Source organism: Charadrius vociferus, unplaced genomic scaffold (assembly GCF_000708025.1).
Source record: "Charadrius vociferus isolate BGI_N301 unplaced genomic scaffold, ASM70802v2 scaffold174, whole genome shotgun sequence".
Lineage (NCBI taxonomy): Eukaryota > Metazoa > Chordata > Aves > Charadriiformes > Charadriidae > Charadrius > Charadrius vociferus.
The window spans coordinates 1,189,650-1,210,575 of NW_009648441.1; the positions used below are offsets into that span (position 1 = coordinate 1,189,650).

The following is a 20,926-nucleotide window of genomic DNA, read 5'->3' on the forward strand; positions in this document are numbered from 1 at the left end:
GGGAATTTTATGCTATCAGCTAAATCTTTTTTATAAAAAAGAAGTTTAACTTGCATATCTTCATTATTAAATATGGACAAACACTTGTCCTGGACTTTTGCCACACTTCAGGAATATTTAGATATTAACCATAAATCATCTTGCAAAGTACTGATAAAACCAACTTACTCATTTTTGACATGTTGGTCTTTAGTAGATTTGAGTTGACATAACTGAAACACATTATGGAAAAATATTGAAATTGTAAATCTGGTTTTCGTTTTCCTTAGAGGAGAGCCAAGAGTAGCTTCTCATAGTCCTGCTAACGTGTTGTCTTTAGAAGGTTCTTTTTTACTACCTAGCCTGCCATCTGAGACTATCAAAAGGGGTATTAGTTAATTCTAATTTATAACTAATGAATAGCTTTGATATGAAAAAAAAAAAATCTGAAAATATTTGGAAAGCTGCTAGCAAACAACTGTAAGTTGCTGATTTTTAATGACTGAATTGTCATGTCTGGGACCTCAAATCTTAATTATAATCATGCAGCTGCTTGATTTTTGTAAACTAAATGTATTTACATCAATTTCATTTATTGTATCTGAAGGTCAAGACTGCAAGCTGCAGTTAGCATGGGATATGTCTCTTCTATATTTTTCAGGCTTTCAGGGGTGAGGGGATAGTTTTCACGCATTTTGCTTCAGCCCCTGGGTAATGTCTTATGTCCTTTTTGTCAAAATGACAAGTGGTCCAAGACAGACCTACCTTTAAACTGATCTGTTGTGACATGGTGCTTGTTGAGACAAATATATAGGTAAAATGTATATAACAGGACTTACTGTGTACCTAGTCCTACCAAGATATGTTTGGAACCTGGGTGGGTATCAGAACGGTAGAAGCCACCACTGCTGGCAGAGTACCTACGCCTGCACTCATTTCCCTATACACCTTTTTTTACCTCCCGACAATACCAAATACAATTACTTTCTTAATAATCGATTTTCTTCCTTGCTGTGTTTACTCACTTAAGGGAATCAATCAAGTTTTATTTTCTTTCTGTAAGACAGTACACAATTTAGAAAACAAATTATGTGGAACAGCTCTTAGTTTAGAAGGCATAAAACACATCGGTTACTAACATTTCTCCTTCCATTTCTTTAAATGTGTTGTACTGTATTGACATGTCAATGCCTAGAACTATGCTTACTGTTAAATACTTTTAAATAAGTATGCTGGAGATGAGGGCTAAGAATATTTTGTTGTTTATTATAGTGTTTCTCTGAAGAATACAGTGATTGTTTTAAAAATTTACTTTGTGTGAACATTCTACCATCTAACTGAAATTTGAGGTATATCCTATAGGCTGTGACTGGAAAAAAGAAAATTAGAAAATAGAGCAGACCATGCACATAGGTGAACTACAGAAAACCAGGGCAAGCTTGTGAGTCTTGTGTTGGCGTAGCTAGACTGCTTCTGCTACCCAAATTATCCAAGGTACTTTCACATTCAACTACAATTTGAGGCTCAGACAAAGTGAAAAGAAGCAATTTTTCTCTCTCAGATTAGTGTCTGCAGAAAAGATTGGAGCTGTCTATTACATATGTATTATAGACAAAAAATTGCTCTAATCTCAAATTAACATATATTAAATAGAGCTTTATTCACAGGGCATGAATAGGTTTGCCTATCTAAGCCAACCATCTCAAATCACAGCTGCATACAAAACCTGTCATCAAAGACAGTGCTGAAGAGGACTTCAAGAGGACTTTTGTTTAGCCCAGGGCTCCCCAGCCTTTGTGAAGAAAGCTTCCCCTGTCAGTTCTTTCTCCTCTTTGTTGCCCTGCTGCTGTCCGACTCATCTGACTGTTATTGCCGCTGAAAAATTAGCACTAACACAGACATGGAGCCCACACTGAGCCTTCTGAAGTCTCGTAGGTTGCTTTCTGTATTATACCACACTTTCTGTTATGGCTGTGCCTCACCAGTTCAGAACAGGTAATCTAATCTTCTGACTATATGTTGTACTCACTCTGTCACTATATTTATCCCATGTCTACATACATATGCACATGCTGCTACTATTGTTTTGTTTTTAAAATTATTGCTAGAACAATATTGAGACAAAACATAATAATTAGTAAGTATACTACATAATAATTAGGAAGTATACTTGTTTGGTAACTGTTTTTCAGTTAAAGGTAGCTTTCCCTAGTCTTTAGCTTCCCTGAAGATGTTTTTCTTGAGAGATTTACATTTTCTTCATTGAAGCACTGCTGCTACTGACTTGCTACATTTCTTATTTTAACCAAGGTAGAAAACCTCTCTGTTCTGTGAGGTTACATATCTTCGTGTCTTATCTTCAGATGTCCTTAAGCACTGAGGTATGCGTTAGGGAGGAGTTATGAATTTGAAGTCTTATGGCTTTCCTTTAAGATAGAAAAATAAATCAAATTGTATTATGAGTCTTTATTATTTCTGAAGTTATCTCTGCTGAAAAGCTGCTTTAATTTGGTGGGTTTTTTCAAAGTTGTGTCATACCAACAGGCTACCTGGCATCAACCCATCCTGACCATCTGCTATCCTGATAGGTAGCCTGGATAGAGCTCCTGGAAGAGCTTTGCCTTTCAGAAAAGTGTTTCTCTATCAGTGTAACATGTTTAAGCCACAGCTGGTTATTTTTAAAGGCTTTCTGATGGACTTGTTCAGGGAATTCTTTTTGATCACAATTTTACCTTTTTTAAGCCTGGTATGATACCTGAAGATTACCACCGTTGCAGTTTTTCTTGATAAAGGTACCACTAGCGTTTCCAAATTTGGAATGAGGAAAGCCTCACTGGTGTAGAGGAACAAGTCATCATTACTGATATGCTTTTCTGTGACACTAATGCAGTCTGTATGCTGATGTGTCATTTGAGGGCAAAAGGCAACAGTAAAACTGAAGTAGTTGTATTGAAGTATGTGACACTGTTTCAGGACCAGGTTGGGAATTCCAAAATATCTTCAATTTAAGCAGTAACCTTCAAATCTAATTTGGCTTTAACTGGAGCAATAGGCTGATATTTTTAGAATTGTACTGTGACATTCTTGATTTTTGTATCAGATGGCAGTTTTTGTCTTGAAAGACTGCACTGTCCATCCCCAGTGCAAGTTCTCGTTTTCAGTACTGACATTTGTGGGTTTTTTAAATAAATTTAAATTGTAGCTAATATATAGGGAATGTAACTTAATGCTTATCACACCCAGTAGTTTGTGTAGGATCCTTCACTAACAAGCTGTTACAAGAAGAGGAAAAAAAAAAAAAATCAAAAGAAACTAGCTTACCCTTTACCTTCAAGTAAATACGTGAAAATTGAAACTACTAAAATGACGTTGCTTGTTTCCTTCTGTTCAAGTATTTGTTGAAAATGAAAAACCCGTAGATTTAAATGTTTCAACAATATGCATTTTAAACACTTGGTGAATTTAAAATATCAAGGTCCAAGGTTTGGCAGGAAAATATAGGCATGTAACTGAGTGATATTTAAGGAGCTTTGAACTTTAATTTTCCTTTTTCTCAAGCATCTTATGATGCATGAGGTGTGATACAGATGTTCACACTTCACATTGAAATGAGAAATGAAAGTGAATGAATGAATGTCAAAAAATGAAAACTGAAAACCACTATGTTGTTTAATGCTCTTAAACTCTGAGAAATCAGCTGCAGGAAGCCGCATGGTTTTCATCCAGTCCCTATGAAAAGGGAAAAGTATCGTCCGCTTTCTCCCTGTTCATGGATTTAAGGTTTTAATCTGGCTTTGTGGGACGACCAACACCCGTGCTTGCCCCTTAATTGAGTGTTGTTTCACTAAAGTAAGCTGGTGTTTCTTTTGGACAAAAAGGTGTTAGAAGCAAAGGGTTACTGAAACAAACAGGTTTCTTTGCAGTTCAGGATAATCTTATTCATGTTACCTATGTAGGACCAATTTCTCCTTTAGGTGAGGAGCAGAGCATATTTTGACCTTGTAAATTCAGGTTTAATAGCTTGTGCTTTTTTAAAATGTTTTTATACTATAGGTGGAATAGTTTGGCATGTTAATATAGCTGTTGCTTGCCCTATTAATGAACTTTTCCATGTTTTTGAACGCACTTTTCTGAGTGGGTACATGTTAGACTATATAAATTTAACTATGTATACTAGGTGCTATTTTAAGGGAAAAAATAACTGGATTATTGGTTTGGAAAAAAAAAAAGATAAAGCTGGGGGCACTCTTGCTGCTTGAACTGTATTCATTTACTCTTGTTCACTCTGTAATGAAATAAACCAAAGATGTCTGTCTGGTTTGGAACAGCAGACTGCCTAGGAACAAGAGCTTTGGTGGGTTTTTTTAGAGTAGACTTAGTGGCCTAGCAGAAAAGTAACTGTGAAATTTTCCATTTAACCTGTATTTCAAAAGATTATTGTAAGACGCATTTCTAAGTGATGAGGTATAGTATCAGTTAGTAAGAAAAACTTACTGACAGATGAGGCATTATAGAACTTATATTTAAAGTAATTCATTGATTCGTGAGATAAATCTGGCTAGTTATTCACAGATGTGAGTGTACAATGTATGAGGAGAACCAGAAGGCTGGGAGCAGATGAGGAGGGGTTGGTTGCATTGTTGCTTTATTCTGCTAAAAGAGAGTTACAAGAATATGGAGCCAACTGTTCTCAGAGGTACACAGCAAAAACGGGTGAGGCAATGGACACAAGTTTCAGCATGGGAAATGCTCAAAAGACGGGGAAAAAAAAAATCACACCAAGAGTAGTTAAGCCCTCGTACACATTGACAGAAAGGTGTAGGTGTTTCCGTCCTTGGAGGACCTCAAAATGCAACATGACAAGGACCTGAACATCCTCATCTAACTTTGTTGTTGGCTGTTCTTTGAACAAGAGTTTAGGTATCTCTCAAGATTCCTTTCAAACTAAATTACTTTGAGTCTACAGTTCTACTTGTTATAAATACAATATATTCCTGCATAAGCTTTTCTCTTAAAGTTAAACATGCTTGCAAAACTATAAACCTCTTTAACTTACATTCTAAAACTGTCTTTTGCTGGTGATGTAGATGGCATAATGTGTACAGTGCCAGAGTTGGAGGGGAAGGAAATGAAATGAACTAGTATACATAAAGGAAATTCACTTGCACTGTGCTGTGAATTTCTGGAAGTGCATATATGCTCCTGGTGTAAGTGTGATGCATCATCTGGTGAAGGTATTGCACTGAAAATAGATTTCCTGAACGTATGCTGTATTTGTTCAATTCTTTTAGCTTACCATTTTGATAGACAATAAACTGTAGCTGTGCAGTGTGATTTGGTGAACGTACTATGGGAACACATCATTTTAACTATAATATAATTCCTTTTGTAAACAAAATTTTTGAAGCACTACAGCTGATGAAAGTACCCTTCAGATGTACCCAGCCAGGTCCTAGTAACTGCTTTCTTGTTAGAAAATTGCAAATAATTAAAAAAAAAAAAAAGAAGTTATTTAGCCTTATTTTTAATCATATACAGACATTCAATTCCATGTTCTTACAAAATCTGCTGCATTTCACAAATCTGTTGTCCTTGTTAATGTAACTTCAGTCTTTCTCAAGGAAGAGTTTGTTCTAATACTAGGCAATGGATCTCAGAACATTTCAATTAGTTTGAAGGTAGAGTTTTAAGACTACTACTAATAGACTTTTATGAGTTATACTGTGCTCTTCCACTCAAATACACATGAAAATAGTACATGTATATGTTTTGCTTATATGTAAACCTTTCTTTTTAAATATATATCCTTATTCAAATGCACTACATTTTCTTTGCCAATTCAAAAAACAATGATTTTGCATCCAAAAAAGAAAGTCTGAAAGTTGAATTGCAAATCTGTGATACAACAAATTCTGCAGCAAGCCAAGCGGTTAAAGAGTATCAGAATACATTAAACTTTTATGAAAAGTCAGTGAACTTGGAATATGGCCCATAAAGGCAGTGCAGACTAACTGAAAGTATCCTTTTATGTGTGTTCGCAGCAGCTTGCAAATGTGGATGTTTGGAATTTCTAGAAAATCACTGAAAAATTTGTGTATACCATGAAGTCTGCAAGTTTTCCCTGTAATGGTACTCTTAAGTATGCAGTACAACGAATCTGTGTGGCCTTCTTGCACAGTCGTTTTCTTCATAGGAATGCTGAACACTAACTGTGCAAGTCATTCTGTACGTAAATTTCTCTAAAAGGCAGCAAAAAAGTGCGGCTGTAATATCTTCTACTTATTTGGCTTACAAATAATAATCCCAGTTTTAACGGTAAGTTCTCAGAAAAGAGGTGATAATGGAAGTGCTGGCACACTCAGTCTCCCCAGCCCTGCAGGTGTTACAGTAAAAGAAGCTTTAAGAACTTCAAGAACACCACAAGGGCATAAAGGTACAGATGTTTCCTTCAGTTGTTTGTAAAGGGGAGAGTTTTGCTACAGTTCTATTGTTTCAGTTGTCCCTTTTCTCTCGGGGTTTTACTCTGCTGTAGTTTATCATCCTCAGTTCTCACAATAGCAGAACTCTCTGGTAGGGCACACTGAAATGGGGAGGAGGGGTCTCTCCTTAAGTCCTATCCTTTCTGCCCTCCCAACAGAAGAGGAAAGTTAAATTTATTGTTTTTTCAGGGCAGAGAGTTTTATTTATAAAGATTATCACTAATAGGGCAATCCATAGTGAGTGAAAGATTGAAATGGCATCATTTTAGATCTAGTGTGGAGTAAGGAAGAGAAGTTACCTGCAGTTCTAAAGTGTTTGCTTGTTAGCTGCACCAATGGAAAGCTTAATCTTGCAAGGAAGAGCACTGTTTCTTGATGAAAAAGTTGAATGGCTGGTCTGGTGAGTGTTCTTTTTCATTGACTTAAAATATGGTCCTTGTCCTATGCTGTGAAATGAGGAAGATATGTTAATAAAATATGGAATACTGTATAGCCAGAAAGATCATCTAGTTATTCATGTTAACATATCAGCAAGTAATTAAATGTTAGAAATGCTATTTAAGTTGCGGAGATCAAAATTCTGCAGCTATAGCATGCTGACCTACTAAGGACTTTAGGAAGACACAGCTGCATTGTCCCTGATGAGTTCTTTTAAGCACTGAATTTGGTCATTTTCTAGGTCAAATTTTTGGTTACCTTTTCCTACTTTAAAAGGTTACAGAGTGATTCAGTAACTCTTTCAGAGCTGGTAAGTTTGAATTAAAGCGCAATAATTCAACAGATAAACCTTCAGCAAATATTGCTAAGAATTTGTATCCCTTGTCTAAACCTCCAAATGTATTGGTGAGATGATGAAAAATTTGCTTTATGTTTATACACAGTATATGAGTGGAAGCCCAAGTTGTTTTCTTTCTCAAATGACCTCACACTACTGAGGGGGAAAAAGGGGAGCTATTGTATTAAAATAGGGACATCGCGTCTATTTGCATCACAGATTTAGAGGGTGTAAGTGTTTCATGAAGGCTGTTGGAAGGGGTTAATTTATGTCCATGTGAATTCCATGTAGAATTTAGTAATAGAGCTGTAGCACTACTGTATCAAAATATAGAAAAGATGTAATATTCCATTGTTCTTTGCCTCACAAGGAAATCAATTAGCTTAAACGAAAATAAATCCACAGTTTCTTTATTTTTAGTATGACTTCCTAAGGAAATAAGGCTTATGTCATTGCACTGCCCGTCTGCCTCTGTTCCCACTTTAGAATGTCTGGATGATTGCAGTCAAATCTAATGTAGGAGTCAGTTCCCAAAGATGCAAAGTTTTCTACAAGATTAGGGAAAGTCAGTGACTAGGCAGGAAAAAAAAAAAAGCCCTGATCTTATCCTCTCACTGAGCAGTTACGGTACAAGTTCAATGGTTGTCTGGTCCATTTAGATGTAGACTGATCAGGCAGCAAGTGCATGTGCCCAAAGGATCTGCTGTGCGCTGCCAGCACTTAGGGGGTAAAAATACTATGGGGATTGCAAACAAGGAGAACCAGAGGCATTTGTGGGAGGATGGGGGTGGATGTCAGTGGAATCAGAAGGGGGGGCATGACTGGAGTAAAAAAGGAAGAAGTTTAGTGCTTTAAAAAAAATTTAAAAGTACGCACAACCCAGTCCTCCCCAAATTCTTAGGGGATCAAGCTTCACCACTGCTGCCTCTCAAGGAAGAATTTCTTCATATTGTAGAATACATGTAAGGAAACTTAACTAGACTGATACTGCTGCTATTTTTACTGTAGTTTTGATGAAACATAGTACATACTTCTTAGTATTGAGGTTGTTTTAGAGAACGATAGTTGAAAATTTAATTGTATACTGTGAATTCCCTCCTATAACTTGACAATTCAACAATTCTACATTCAAACCAAACTACTTCATGGTTGTATTTTTCCAGCATGGACATACATCACCCCAGGTTTTTTGGTCACTACTTAATTAAATTTGTCAAGCTGTCCCATCTACCTTAAACTTACTTTGCTTTGAAAGGATCTTTTTAGTAACCTGTACTTTCAAATTTATCTTAGTATCACAGCTATTGTTTTAATTGATGTAATGTAGTTTAGCTCACTGTTTCAGGTGATTTCTGATGACATTAATTGAATGCCTTGGAAAATGCTATGTTCTGTAAATTTTGATTTCTTTTCCATGCTAGATTGTCCTCATCTGTGTAATGACTTCTGCTTTAGTTATGCTTTGTCTTAAAGTACTCTGTCAACATCTGTTCTCTTCTTGCATTATGAGAATATGTAAGAAGATTCATGTTTCTGAAGCAGCCTATGCTCATTTTTTGTTACATATACATAAAGATTTTGCCACTTTTGACTTTGACTACAGATGTCACTGACTTATTTTGTAAATTATGATCCATATTGAAAACTTTCTTAAATGATGTAGTGTTCTTGCTAAATAATTGCCTCTGTAAACTCCTCCTTAGTTCAAGTTGCGGTAGATGTGTGCTGTCTGTAGTTGGGCTTGTGCCAATGGTGGAAGTGAGTGGTTAGAGCTGCCCTGGGATTTTTGTTGTTTCATATATTCCATAATTATCTGATTCAGACTTTCAGCACAGGATTAAATATTCTTTAATTTACTGTAAGCACACCTTTTGGCTTTTATGCAGACTTTTTTTTTTTTAATTGGAGTTTAGTTCTTGTTTTCTTCAAGATTTAACTTGTGTTTTAGTGTGTGCTTGTGTTTTTTTTTTTTTTTTAACAGGTCATCTGAACAAGAATCACCAAAGTGAGTTCTTTTTGAGCTTTCTACTATAGAATCTCTAGCTTTAAGATATATAATAAAATACATAACTTGAACTGATTATTCAAAGTTTTGGTCTTGTATCATTAGAAAACACAAATAAATGTATAAACCAATGAAGATTGTAAAGATGGGGGGGGGGAATTTTGGATCAGGACGTGGAAAGTCTTAAGTCCTAATACCCTCCTACTCACTATTAACAAAAAAGTTGGTTTAAAAACTGTTGTAAAAGTTTAATGATGCAAAAATACACTGGTAATTTTATCTGGTAACTCTATACATAGCGCTAGAAGGTACTGACTGAAAAAAAGTTGTCATCTTTTTCTGGTATTGTTTATTTTTTTCTACACTGAAAAATCATTATGATTTGTAATCTCAACTTGTAAGTGAAATGTTTGTTGTGGTTTTGGTTGGGTTTTGTTTGTTTGTTTGTTTTTAAACACTATGTTATGAAACACTTATTAGGGTGTATTTATATGTACAGTGTTCCTACTTGATTACCATTGACCTAACAGGAATCATGAAGTGTCCTGGAAGCTGTCAGATAAAAACAACATCAGAACATCAGAAGTATTATGGCAAGAATAAGTTTTGTGGATGGCACCTTTCAGAATGTTTACATTTGTTGCAGTCCGATTTCCACAAGCCAAGAAATAAGAGTTTACATTATTAACGTTTGCTGCAATGCGAGTCCCATATGTGAAAAGCCTAAGCTACATTCCTGTATGTAGTGTAGTAGTATTTCTTCATTGACAGCTAGCAGTGGCTGCTGGAAATGGTTCAGAAAAGCTCACATATATAGTTAGACTAGTACCAGAGCAGAGGTGAATGTTTGAATTTACAAATTGCAGTGCCAGGGTTTACTTTCATATACTTCTGCTGCTTTAACCCTGTGAGAATTTGATGTTGCTTTTAGGGATAAACTGCAATAAACAACTAACAGCCTATGTGCTTCCAAAGATCAAGTATGCTTCATTGCAGTGCTGGGTTGTCAGTAGCAGTGCAGAGTATTCTTGCAAGATGTACTGCCACTGAGCATGATAATCTATCATGTAAATGAAAGGTCTGTCTGCAGTGGGGTAATACAAGTTGGTAAGACTCAGTTTTTGCCATTAGCAGCACTGTGTCTTAGTGATATGAAACAGTGTCTGAGCTACACCTGTGCTTTCTCCAGGACAGAGATTTTCACAAAGTACATAAAGATGAAGCAGTTTGTTTGTATGCTATCTGTAAGTTTAGTTGTATTAGACAGAGGTCTGTATTTCATCCTCTTCAGAAGAGGGCATGTAGCTAAATGAATGTTTGAATGGTCCTAGAGCATACCCAGGGAATTTGGGGAAATTGCCCATGGCCAATTCTGATATTTGACATGTTCATTTACTTACCCATTTTTGCTGTCCTTGAATTTTAAGGCTCTTGACTCACCAGGCCAGGTCTGCACCCCCATTTAATTCTGCATCCTTCTTCATGGTTATAGATATCTCGATGACAGAATATATTGTTACTAAACCTTTCATTGTCACTATTTCTCTGACAATTTACCATGGCTTTTCTGCAAAGCTTATCCCCAGAGGGATGAGTTTGAGATGGCATTCATAAGAGAGAGGAATGGCAAACAAGTGCTTTGCAAGAATGAGAGCAGAATCATGGCAAAAGCTTTCCATGGTAGGATTGGCAACTGAAGTGCCTTTTACATGAGGTTCAGCTCTTTTTGCATTACTGTGATTTCATGTACCGCAGCAACAGTGCCTTTCACTGCTAACATTCAAATATTTTGTTCAAAATGTTTTTGCGACTCTAGTTTTGGTTTGTCCATTCTTCTGGATGTCCACTGATCAAATGATTGGCTTAGGTCATGCTCCAATCCTGTTACCCTGCATCTCAAGATATGGTGTTAAATCTGAAGTATAAAGTTGGCTTGCTCTTTTAACTAAGCAGTACACTTGTATTTTTTACTATTTAATCTAAAAATCTAGATAACAGTACCTTCATAATATTTATTTATATTTTTTAAATGAAGGAATGTATTGGGAAACAGTCCAACGCGGAGTTCTCTGACCCATACCTCACCTAAAGCCTTGGCTCAGTCTCCCAATGGAGTTGGTAACATTTCTGGCTCTTACCCATTGGAAGGGGTCGATAAACAGTTCTTAGAAACATGTGACAATGTTACAAAAAGTAGCTCAACAGAAGATTCCAGCCAGTACTACTGCGATAAGGTATGTTCAATTGCCTTCTTTTAGAATCAAAACTAGTGCTAAATGCAGCTTTGAACTGTAGATGAAGAAGCCACAAAAAGAGTGCTTATATTCCAGGATGAGCGTATTTTATGCAGTAATAAGAATAAATCTTGCCTTACTACTCAAATTTATCCAAGACTGTGCAGAGTATGACAGGCAAGCCTGCCAACTACATTGATTTCCGTAGTGTCCGGGTTTCCAGAAGCATCACCAGGGGAAGTTCCTAGTAGAATGGGAATATTTCCATGATTAAATCTTATTCCTCCAAGGAAAGATCAGATAACTAAAGCTGCTATTTGTCTTGATAGCAGGCACAACTGTGCTTTATCCCAGACATCTCCTCTTTAGGATGGATAAACATCATCCTTTGAATTCTGTGCTGGCCAGAGAGCAGCTGCTCCCTCCTAGTGTTGCGGTAGTGGGCCATTCCTCCCCTCGCCAGCCGGTTCCAGAGTGGTGCTGAACGACTTCCTAACCTGCCTGTCCAGTAGCTTCTGCCAACTTTTAATCCTTCTGACTGGTGGATCTCTTGCAAAGATACCAATGCACCCATTTACAGAGAAAAACTGGGGAAGTAGTCATCACTTCATAGTCTAAGAGTAGAATTGATTCAAATGTGTTGCACCTAACGTGTTGGTTTTTTTTCCTTTCAAGTCACACTTAGTAAATACAACACATTGAAAATTTTAATAGGAACTATCAATTGAGAAAGCTAAGATGAGAGTAACGGTTAGGACAGAGCAAGCAGAGAACATATTTGCTCTTATGTATGTTGCTATTTTTACAATTTAAAAGGTTACAATCATGAGTATATTCTGTAATCTTAGCAGCTTCTTATTTTAAATGTAGATTTACATAGAGTATTCTTCTTCAGCACATCTAAATTTGGATGCGCTATTTTCTAATTTGCTGCTATTTTCTTTTAAAAATTAGAAAAGTTTTGGTTTGTTTTTTCTATGTATTGCAGAATGACCTAATTGAGGGAGATTTACTTTTGGTGCGTATCATACCAGATGAAGATGGGAAGTTTGGATTTAACCTAAAGGTAAACCAGCAATCTTTTAGTTATTTTTAAATGCATTATAGAGGTGCTATGCTTTGACTTTATGATTATTTTTGATTTTTTAATGCAATACTTTGGAGAAAACAGTATGTTCTACCAGAATTTCTTATGGACCCAGAGATTTTAGAAGTGGCAGCCTAATCCTTAAATGCTAAAGCAGCATTTACAGAAATAAGCCTCTACTAGTTCTGTGGTTTCTAGTTGCTTATACTTTGGGCATGGCACATTTCCAAAGCAGATTGCTTATTTGGCTGCTTAAATGTGAACTTGGAAGTCTAATTTAAGGCATCATCTTTTATAAATTGGACCTCTGTATTATAAAACAAGTTAAATAGTTTGTGCTATCCAATTGAATATATCCATTAAAAATCATATTGTAAAGGTGAAAAGTAATTTATGAAAAAACTGAAATTACTGTTGATAATTAGCTATTGTAAATTTTTGACATTCCCTCACTGAAATTCCATTTAAGCAGACAGAGTAGAGTAAAATAGCCATAACATCAAAATTGGGGCAGAGTTTGATCTTTTCACTTTGGGCATTTATTGGTGGGGCAGTGATAGAGCGTCATGTAAAGAGAATATGAGAGTACAGTTGTCTGGAGCTTTGATCCTACCTGATCCCTTGCAGGTTCATCACAACATCTAAGAACACTGTCCACCTTGCAGGTTCAAGTGCTGAATTGGGCTTGCTTGAAGGGTAGGGTTAGAATAAATGCTGCATTTGATCTGTTTATTGCCTATTAAAATAAAAAGCAAAGACACTGGGTCTAGTTTACTGGAAATTGGTAGATTTAAAGACACTGCGCCATCCCCCCCATTTACTGATGAAAATTCAATCTTACTAACCTGCCTATAATGACAGAGCATAAAGTTCATATAAAAACTAAAATAAGTGATTACTTGTTTTAAATACTGCTTGTGCTTATTATAAGGATATGTTTATGGTTGTTATTGCTTGACATTCCTCTAGGGTGGTGTAGATCAAAAAATGCCATTAGTGGTATCAAGAATAACTCCTGGATCACCTGTAAGTAAATTCTTAAGACTTTTAATCCCTCCCTTTATTACTTCCTTTAGCACTTACACAGGTCCGTACATGTAGGAATTTGGAAACCTATAACCAGTATGAGATAGCAGCTGAGCTGTTCTCTTTAGAAATTGGTTTGAGCAGTGGCCTTTTAGACCACAGATGAAAAGATCTGGAAGCATTAACCAAACAAGATACCAGTAGAAAGCATGTTTGTTTCTCCCTGTCATCTCAAAAAGTGCATCTTGAACTGGAAAATGTTTGAGGGGCAAGAGTGATGACTGAAGATGTGGAACAGTGCTCACTGAAGAAGTGAGTAGTCTCAACCCCTGCAGCCTAGAAAAAAGAAGTAGTTTAAGGGAGATGTAGTAGAGATCTGCAAGATTAGGGGCACACAGGGGATTCCAGTAGAAGAACTACAAGCTACCAAATTAAGTTAGTGAAAGTCAGGTTCTTCATGCTTAGGGAAGTAGTTCTTCATGCAGAAGATAGTAGACCTGTGAAACTCCTTGACAAAGGCTGCTGTGGTTAAAATAATTTTGCGAGTGGTCAGGAGAGGACAAAGAGTTGGGACAAAAACATGCTAGCAGTTACAGGCTGATGAAATCCTTAGGGCTAAAAATATTTATAAGACAGGAAAGGACTTGTCAGGGGAGAAGGGGTGCAGAATATGTTTCTCAGTTCTTATTTTGCCATGGATTTTTACTTGTGGAAAGATTTATGGACTAAGGGGAACACTCATCAGAATCAGTACGGCCATTGAATTCTTCTGTGGAATTGTAAAATAACAGTAATATAACATCTTGGTAACTTTTTTATAAATAATTAGTACATAAATTTGTGAGGATGTATGCTGTCTTATCTCAAATGTTTTTCACTCGCCTTCTCTCAACTCTCATAAAATAATTTCAGTGCAAACTTGAGAGGAAATATTGCTGGCTTAATCCTAAAAATCTGATGGTACTCTTTGTCGTGTAGACTCTTTTGAAATTTGATAATCAGTCACAGGACTGATATCTATAAGTCATGATGCAAATGAAGCTAAACCAGATTGTTTGAGAAGTTGTTTTTACCATATTTATGATTTGTGGCTTGACTCATGCAGTGCATAGCACTCCTTAAGTATTGTAGTTCATAATTTGAATAAAAGAGTAGTAGGAAATTATCGGTATTATTGTGTTTGTTTTTTTCTCTTGGATTGGTAAAGGACTGGGCTTCTAAAGTACAGACTTCATTTAAGTGTCTCCAGTTAGTGGCATAGGTGTAGACGCACGTGACCAATTAGCGCTCTAGCCCACTAAGCCACCAAGTGAGCAAGTTATCAAGGGTCAGGGAATAAATTGGAAAAAGTTATCCAATACAGTATACTCAAGAGTAGTGTTGTAGAAATCACATCATGTTACAGCAAGAGGAAAAAAATATACTTAGAGCATAGCAGTGTTACCACTGATTATATTGTTTCCCATAAACTAAATTTCACCTGTTCTTGACTGTTTAATGAAACGTAGCTGATATTTGAAAGTTCAAGTTAAGCAGTCTATGGAATGCATTTTTATGTTATTTTAGCTCAGTGATGCTTTTCCTTCATTGTATTTGCCTACTATTTTAAGTTGCTCTAGATTCACTCATTACCCTGTAAATTTTCCTCAGGGATGCTGTTTGGTAATATTATTTGCTAAGATTATTTCTCAGGTTCGTGGGTCACTTTTTCCCCCTTTCCTACAAAAAGCTCCGTATATTTTGTGCAGAAGGGGAAGCAAATCTACTCACTAAAATAAGGCAATATTTTCCCTTTCATGTCCTAAAGTTCTTTTAAAAATCCCCCTCTAATTCAGCAGTAATCTAGTATGCTGGGAAAGATTGTAGGACAGAGCAGCCAAAATCATTGTGGGAGAGCATTATATCTAAAAACAACCATTTATTGCATCTGGTGTTTGTTGTCTTTTTTTAACTGAAGTCCTATACTGATTTTTTTAAAACGGTATTAATGTCCTCAGGTGCTAAAGAAGTCATTATGGTTTTATTTAATAGAGCTTCTCATTGAAAAATAGTATGCTTGCTTCTTGGAGCAATAACAAGGTGATTAGCATAAAATGAAACATTAGATATGTCAATGGGACAGGAAGCCTTTGACATAATTAATTGTCTGGAAAAGCTCAGTATCTGAAAAATCTACAAATTATGCCTACATAGAAGGAATTAATTCTCCTTCAAGATATATTTTATTTAGTCAGATGATTCAACTAAGAGAGCTAAGGCATTAACATGTCACATGATTAATAAAGTTTCTTTGAGCAGGGATATTAATCTCCACCTGTAATAAAGAATAATCGCCAGCAACCAGCCAAGAAATCTGAATTATAGACAAATATAGGAGTTCAGAAACCATTCCCTCCATGCTCTTGTTGACTTCTTGACTCTTCTAGACTGATCCGATATGGTCGTTATGTCACTTATCTTTTCAAATAATTATATTTCAGAGAGAATAATTTGTATCTCAGACAATAATATCTCAGTGTGATTAAATGAATCAATCATTCATCGTTGCATTCTTCAGTCTTGCCTTTGTAAATTGTAGAAGAGTTTGCAGGGGAGTTTTTTGGGGAGCTGTGAACACCTAGTTAAATCAGTGTTGAAGAACACCATGGCTGTTCCTATTTACCATACTTCGGCTGTTTACGTTTGTCTTTTTTATTAATCATTGTCAATCTTCCCTGTTCTTCATTATTTTCTTTCCTTATTTCTTTGGAAAAAGTTGGGGGAAACTATTCCAGTTTTAAATTTTTAAGCAGCTTTTCTGCTTGTTTGTTTTTTTTTTCCCCTCTTGCATACATTTTCTTTTCTCTCTCTTCTTTCTCTTCTCCCTTATCTGTTTTGTGGCACTCATACATGTCTTAAGTTTTCTTTCCTTTTACTTTATTCTCTGACACAAGTGGGTCCCAATTTATTTTCTTCTTCATATCCTTGCCTCTTTTTTTTTTATTCTGCATTTTTCTTCTTCTTGGCTCCTTCATTATCGCTTCTCCTTTCCATCTCTTCCTACTTTTTACTTTGTAATATAGTACATCACTGATAAACTTACTTTAGGAGCCATCAATGCAAGGCATAACCAGGGTCAGGTCTAATTAGAAAATCTTGTTCACATTTGGGAGGTTGATGATGGTTTTTTGATAGGGATAATAACACTGGATGAATAAAGTTCAGGGAACCTGTACTGGCATTAAGGAAATGCAGGGAGCAATTATGAATAGAGAATAGCAGTAAAGGTCTGTGTCTCATATAACAAATGAAATGTAGTACATATATAAGTATATCAGTCTTGTGTAGCTGGGTGCTTCCTGGACAAAATAAAAATTAGGATAGCAATGAAAATAAGATTGTTACACTACTTGACACTCAAAGTTTGTAGAATCCTGCACATTCATATTACAGAATCACAGAAGGTTGGAAGGGACATGGAGGTCAACTTGTCCAACTCCCTCTGCTTAAGGGTCACCTAAAGCCAGTTGCCCAGGACCACGTCCAGATGGCTTTTGAATACTCCAAGGTGGGAGACTCTATGTCTCTGGGCAGCCTGCTCCAGTGCTCAGTCACCCTCACAGTAAAAAAGTGTTTCCTGATGTTCAGATGGAGCCTCCTGTGTTTCAGTTTGCGCCCATTGCCTCTTGTCCTGTCACTGGGCACTACTGAAGAGAGCCTGGCTCCATCTTCTCTGCACCTTCCCTTCAAGTATTTATATACACTGACAAGATCCCCCTGAGCCTCCTCTTCTCTAGGTTAAACACTCCCAGCTCTCTTAGCCTTTGCTCATACAAGAGATGCTCTAGTCCCTTAATCATCTTTGTAGCATCAGCATCTGGTCATAGCTTGAATTGTTTTGCACTGGACTTAGAGCTAAGTGTACCAAGAGGTGTGACAGAAAAAAGCCGTACAAACCCTAGAGTTCAGCAGTTAATCTAAATTGTTGTATCCAAGACAAGACATAATATTAATTTTCACTTGAGATGGGGAAAACCTTGTTTTAGTGTTCTCTGCAGCACAGGTAGCAAATGAATTTGTCACAAATGCAGGATGCTTGAGCATCATAGGTTGAGTGCTTACCTTCACCTTCTTATTAAAACTTTTGGTGAATGAAATGAGGAAGAATGTTCTCTATTTGTAGATATCATTTGATACCCACCAAACAAGAATCTGATAAATAACAAAAATATGAAATGTGTATAGATTTCTTTAAATTTTAAAAAGTGCATGCCTGGGGAATGTCACGTTACTTAAATTATATTCATCAAAATCATGTTTGGACTTCTCAGTATTCATTGCATAAAAACTGAAGTGTGTTATCTCATTTGACTGAAACCCTTTTTCCAGAAATCCATTTGCAAATGGCTATAACTAGTGGTTGTTGAGGCTTGGAGTCTGAAATCTGATCTTTAAGAGCAATCCGATGATGGCTGTTTGATAAATACAAATTCTTTTTATAGCTATCAATGTGCTGTTCGAACTGTTTCTCATCTTCATTGAGAGGCTTTGAAGCTAGAAAGGCAGCTTTAGATCTGAATCCTTTGATAGAACTTCTGATACAGAAGATGAAACCTTGTCAGGAGAACTCTGAAGGCTTTGCTTACATGTTGAACTTAATATCCTGATGTGTTCCTGCTTACATGACTGGATGCAATGACATTAATGTGTTTCTTTGGTCTTGAAACAGGCTGATAAATGCATTCCAAAACTGAATGAAGGTGATCAGATAGTATTAATTAATGGCCGAGATATCTCAGAGCACACGCATGACCAGGTGGTCATGTTCATAAAAGCCAGCAGAGAATCTCACACGAGAGAGCTTGCACTTTTGGTCAGGCGGAAAGGTAACTGGGCTAATTTTATTCACTTCTAATGTTTTTGAGACTGTTGCTCTTATGATTGGTATTATACCCTCTTTCTGTTTACAGAAATGTGTTCTCAGTGCACTGGGAATAAGTCTGTGCTAAAAAGTAGATCTCCCTGCATTTGAATTAGTAGTACAAATAGTTTTAACTATATAGGTTCTTACCACTGCAACAAAAAATTTATCAAGTTTGAACTTCTTATTTTTTAAGTCTAAAAATCTATGAGAACACATAGTCCCTTGCAAAAGTGTGGGGGTTTTTTATGTTTGGTTGGGGGTTTTTTGTAAATATAGCATAATTTCACAAATGCCCAATTGCGGGTTTGCAAATACCCATGGATAGTTCCCCAGCACAATTATACAATGAAAGAAGTTAAATAAGCTTCTTGTGCTTTTTTTTTTTTCTTTTCGTTCTTTTCATTCTTACAATAGACATTTTGTCACAATACCGAGCTTAACCTGTGCTGACTACTTGCTAAACTGCTGCCAGCAAACAGGAGACAATCTCTGAAATATGCAGGGCCTTAAGCATGTGTGTTTAAAATATGTGAAACCCATCCAGCTTGGTTTTGCTTGCTCCATATTTAAATGCATGCAGGTCCCAAGAGCTTCTAGTTTATTACTTACTTTCCTTAAGAGCTGTGGTACAACCTTAATACACATGATTATGGAAGGGCTTTGCACAGAGTTTCTGATTACATTAAGACTTAAAAATCTGAAGGGATTATGCATCACTGAGAAACAGGAGGGAATAAAACTGCCTAAATGGTATGTACTTCTGTAAATTTACTTTATTTAAAATTTCTTGTGTTTCTAGGAAGACAGATATCCTCCTGGTCTTGTTTTCCCTAAACACCTTATTTTCCCTAAGCACCTATTATTGTAGGCCTTTCCACTGGCTCTATGCAGTATTCGGTCTTCCCTTAACTTTCCTAGTCCCCTTCCTACTTGCAGATAAGAGAAGTCTGCGCTTAGCTAAAGATAACCTGTGGGCCCATGCCAGTCATTTGTATAGGCACAAATATGAACGGCTCCCCATTTTCTGAAGTTTGGCAGGTATGAGCCGTTCTGATCATTGCAGAGAATAACCACAGCTGGACGCGCTTGGTGATACAATAGCATTCATTAGAGACAGAACTGCTGTGTAGATTAATGAATTAATGTTTGTCACATTCGTCAACACGTTAGCAAGGAATGTCATAAAAAACTGACTAATTTTTTTTGTAGTTTATTAAGCTCCTTCAGTGTTAGCATAAGAAATTGCAAAAGATAATTCAGTTGCTTCTCTAATGGCAGGGGAGTACAATGGAAATATGTTTGTGTTTTGCTGTTGGGGGTCCAAACTTACATAAGATCTTATATCTCTTATAGAGATATTCCATTGTGCTCTAAACTTTTTTAGGTAAAACTCTTTTGTTTTTTACCATGGTGGATGTTGTGTTTCATTAGCCTGTTCAGCAGTCTGTTCTGTAAGACAAAGTCGCAGCAAAAATCTGTTTGTGCTTGGAAGTCAAATTTTTTGCTTTCATATATAGGCATCTTGAGGAGTTTTGTTTTCTGAAAGGTCATAAGGACGTTTTACTCTTAGTAGTTTCCACAGTAATATAGTACATAAAGAAACACAGTTAAATGTGTTGCTGTTTGCTTTCATGAGGCCTTGTCTTTGCAGACTTTGTTGTTCTTGCAAGCTGATAAATTTTAATACGTGTTGCAAACACGTTAATGCTGTATGTGACAGATTTTAATTTTGAATACGTCTTTCAGTCGTTAAACAGTTTGTGGAGCCTAAATCAGAAGATGAAGCTGATTCCCACAATGTCCCAGAATCTCTTCTTCCTATCTGTTCCGAATATGGTGGTGATACACTGGAGGAGTCTATGGAGCAGCTAAGGAAAGGGCTGGAAAGTGGGACTGTCCTTATTCAGTTTGAGGTAGGTAATACTTAACTCTCAAATGCCATTAATATAGACCAATAGCTGTGACCAGCAAGTAACGTAAGGGCTTAATTAATTGGAACTCTCATTGCTCCCATTCAGTCTTATCTCAAGAGAGCAAGAATGTGACTTGCCCATCAATTTTACCCTTCACTACTTTAGGATAGGGAAGAATGGGTTATCAGCCTTGCATAAAGCATCATCTGGTGAGAAAACTGTGTTTTAATTAACATGTTTCTAGCTCGAGGACCCAAAGCTCACTAAATTAATATTTTTTTTCTTAATTATTTTGAGTAGAATAGTGGCGTTTTGACAGAGGTTGGTCTTGTACTTTGTTTATTTTTCTATGCTGCTCAGTGACACTTCTAAAACATCTTTTATACCTTAAGTTAGGGTTTCAAGTTCTCATGTGTTGCCATCTTTTATGGAATAACAGGAGCAACTTGACCATTTCTCATCATCTTCTCTTAGAGGTTGATATGAAAGTGATGGAATGTTAACTGCCATTTCCAGGACATTTGT

General features: G+C 36.5%; 1 protein-coding gene across 2 annotated transcripts in view; it reads left to right on the forward strand.

The window, feature by feature from the left end:
- PTPN3 (protein tyrosine phosphatase, non-receptor type 3) overlaps window positions 1-20,926 on the forward strand; it is a 96,598-nt gene that overhangs the window by 53,147 nt on the left and 22,525 nt on the right. For both annotated transcript variants that reach the window (XM_009885440.1, XM_009885441.1), the window contains 5 exons: window positions 11,274-11,472; window positions 12,461-12,538; window positions 13,529-13,585; window positions 18,294-18,450; window positions 20,235-20,401. In XM_009885440.1, coding sequence (XP_009883742.1) covers window positions 11,274-11,472; window positions 12,461-12,538; window positions 13,529-13,585; window positions 18,294-18,450; window positions 20,235-20,401 — 658 coding nt within the window. The remainder of the gene's footprint in view (window positions 1-11,273; window positions 11,473-12,460; window positions 12,539-13,528; window positions 13,586-18,293; window positions 18,451-20,234; window positions 20,402-20,926) is intronic.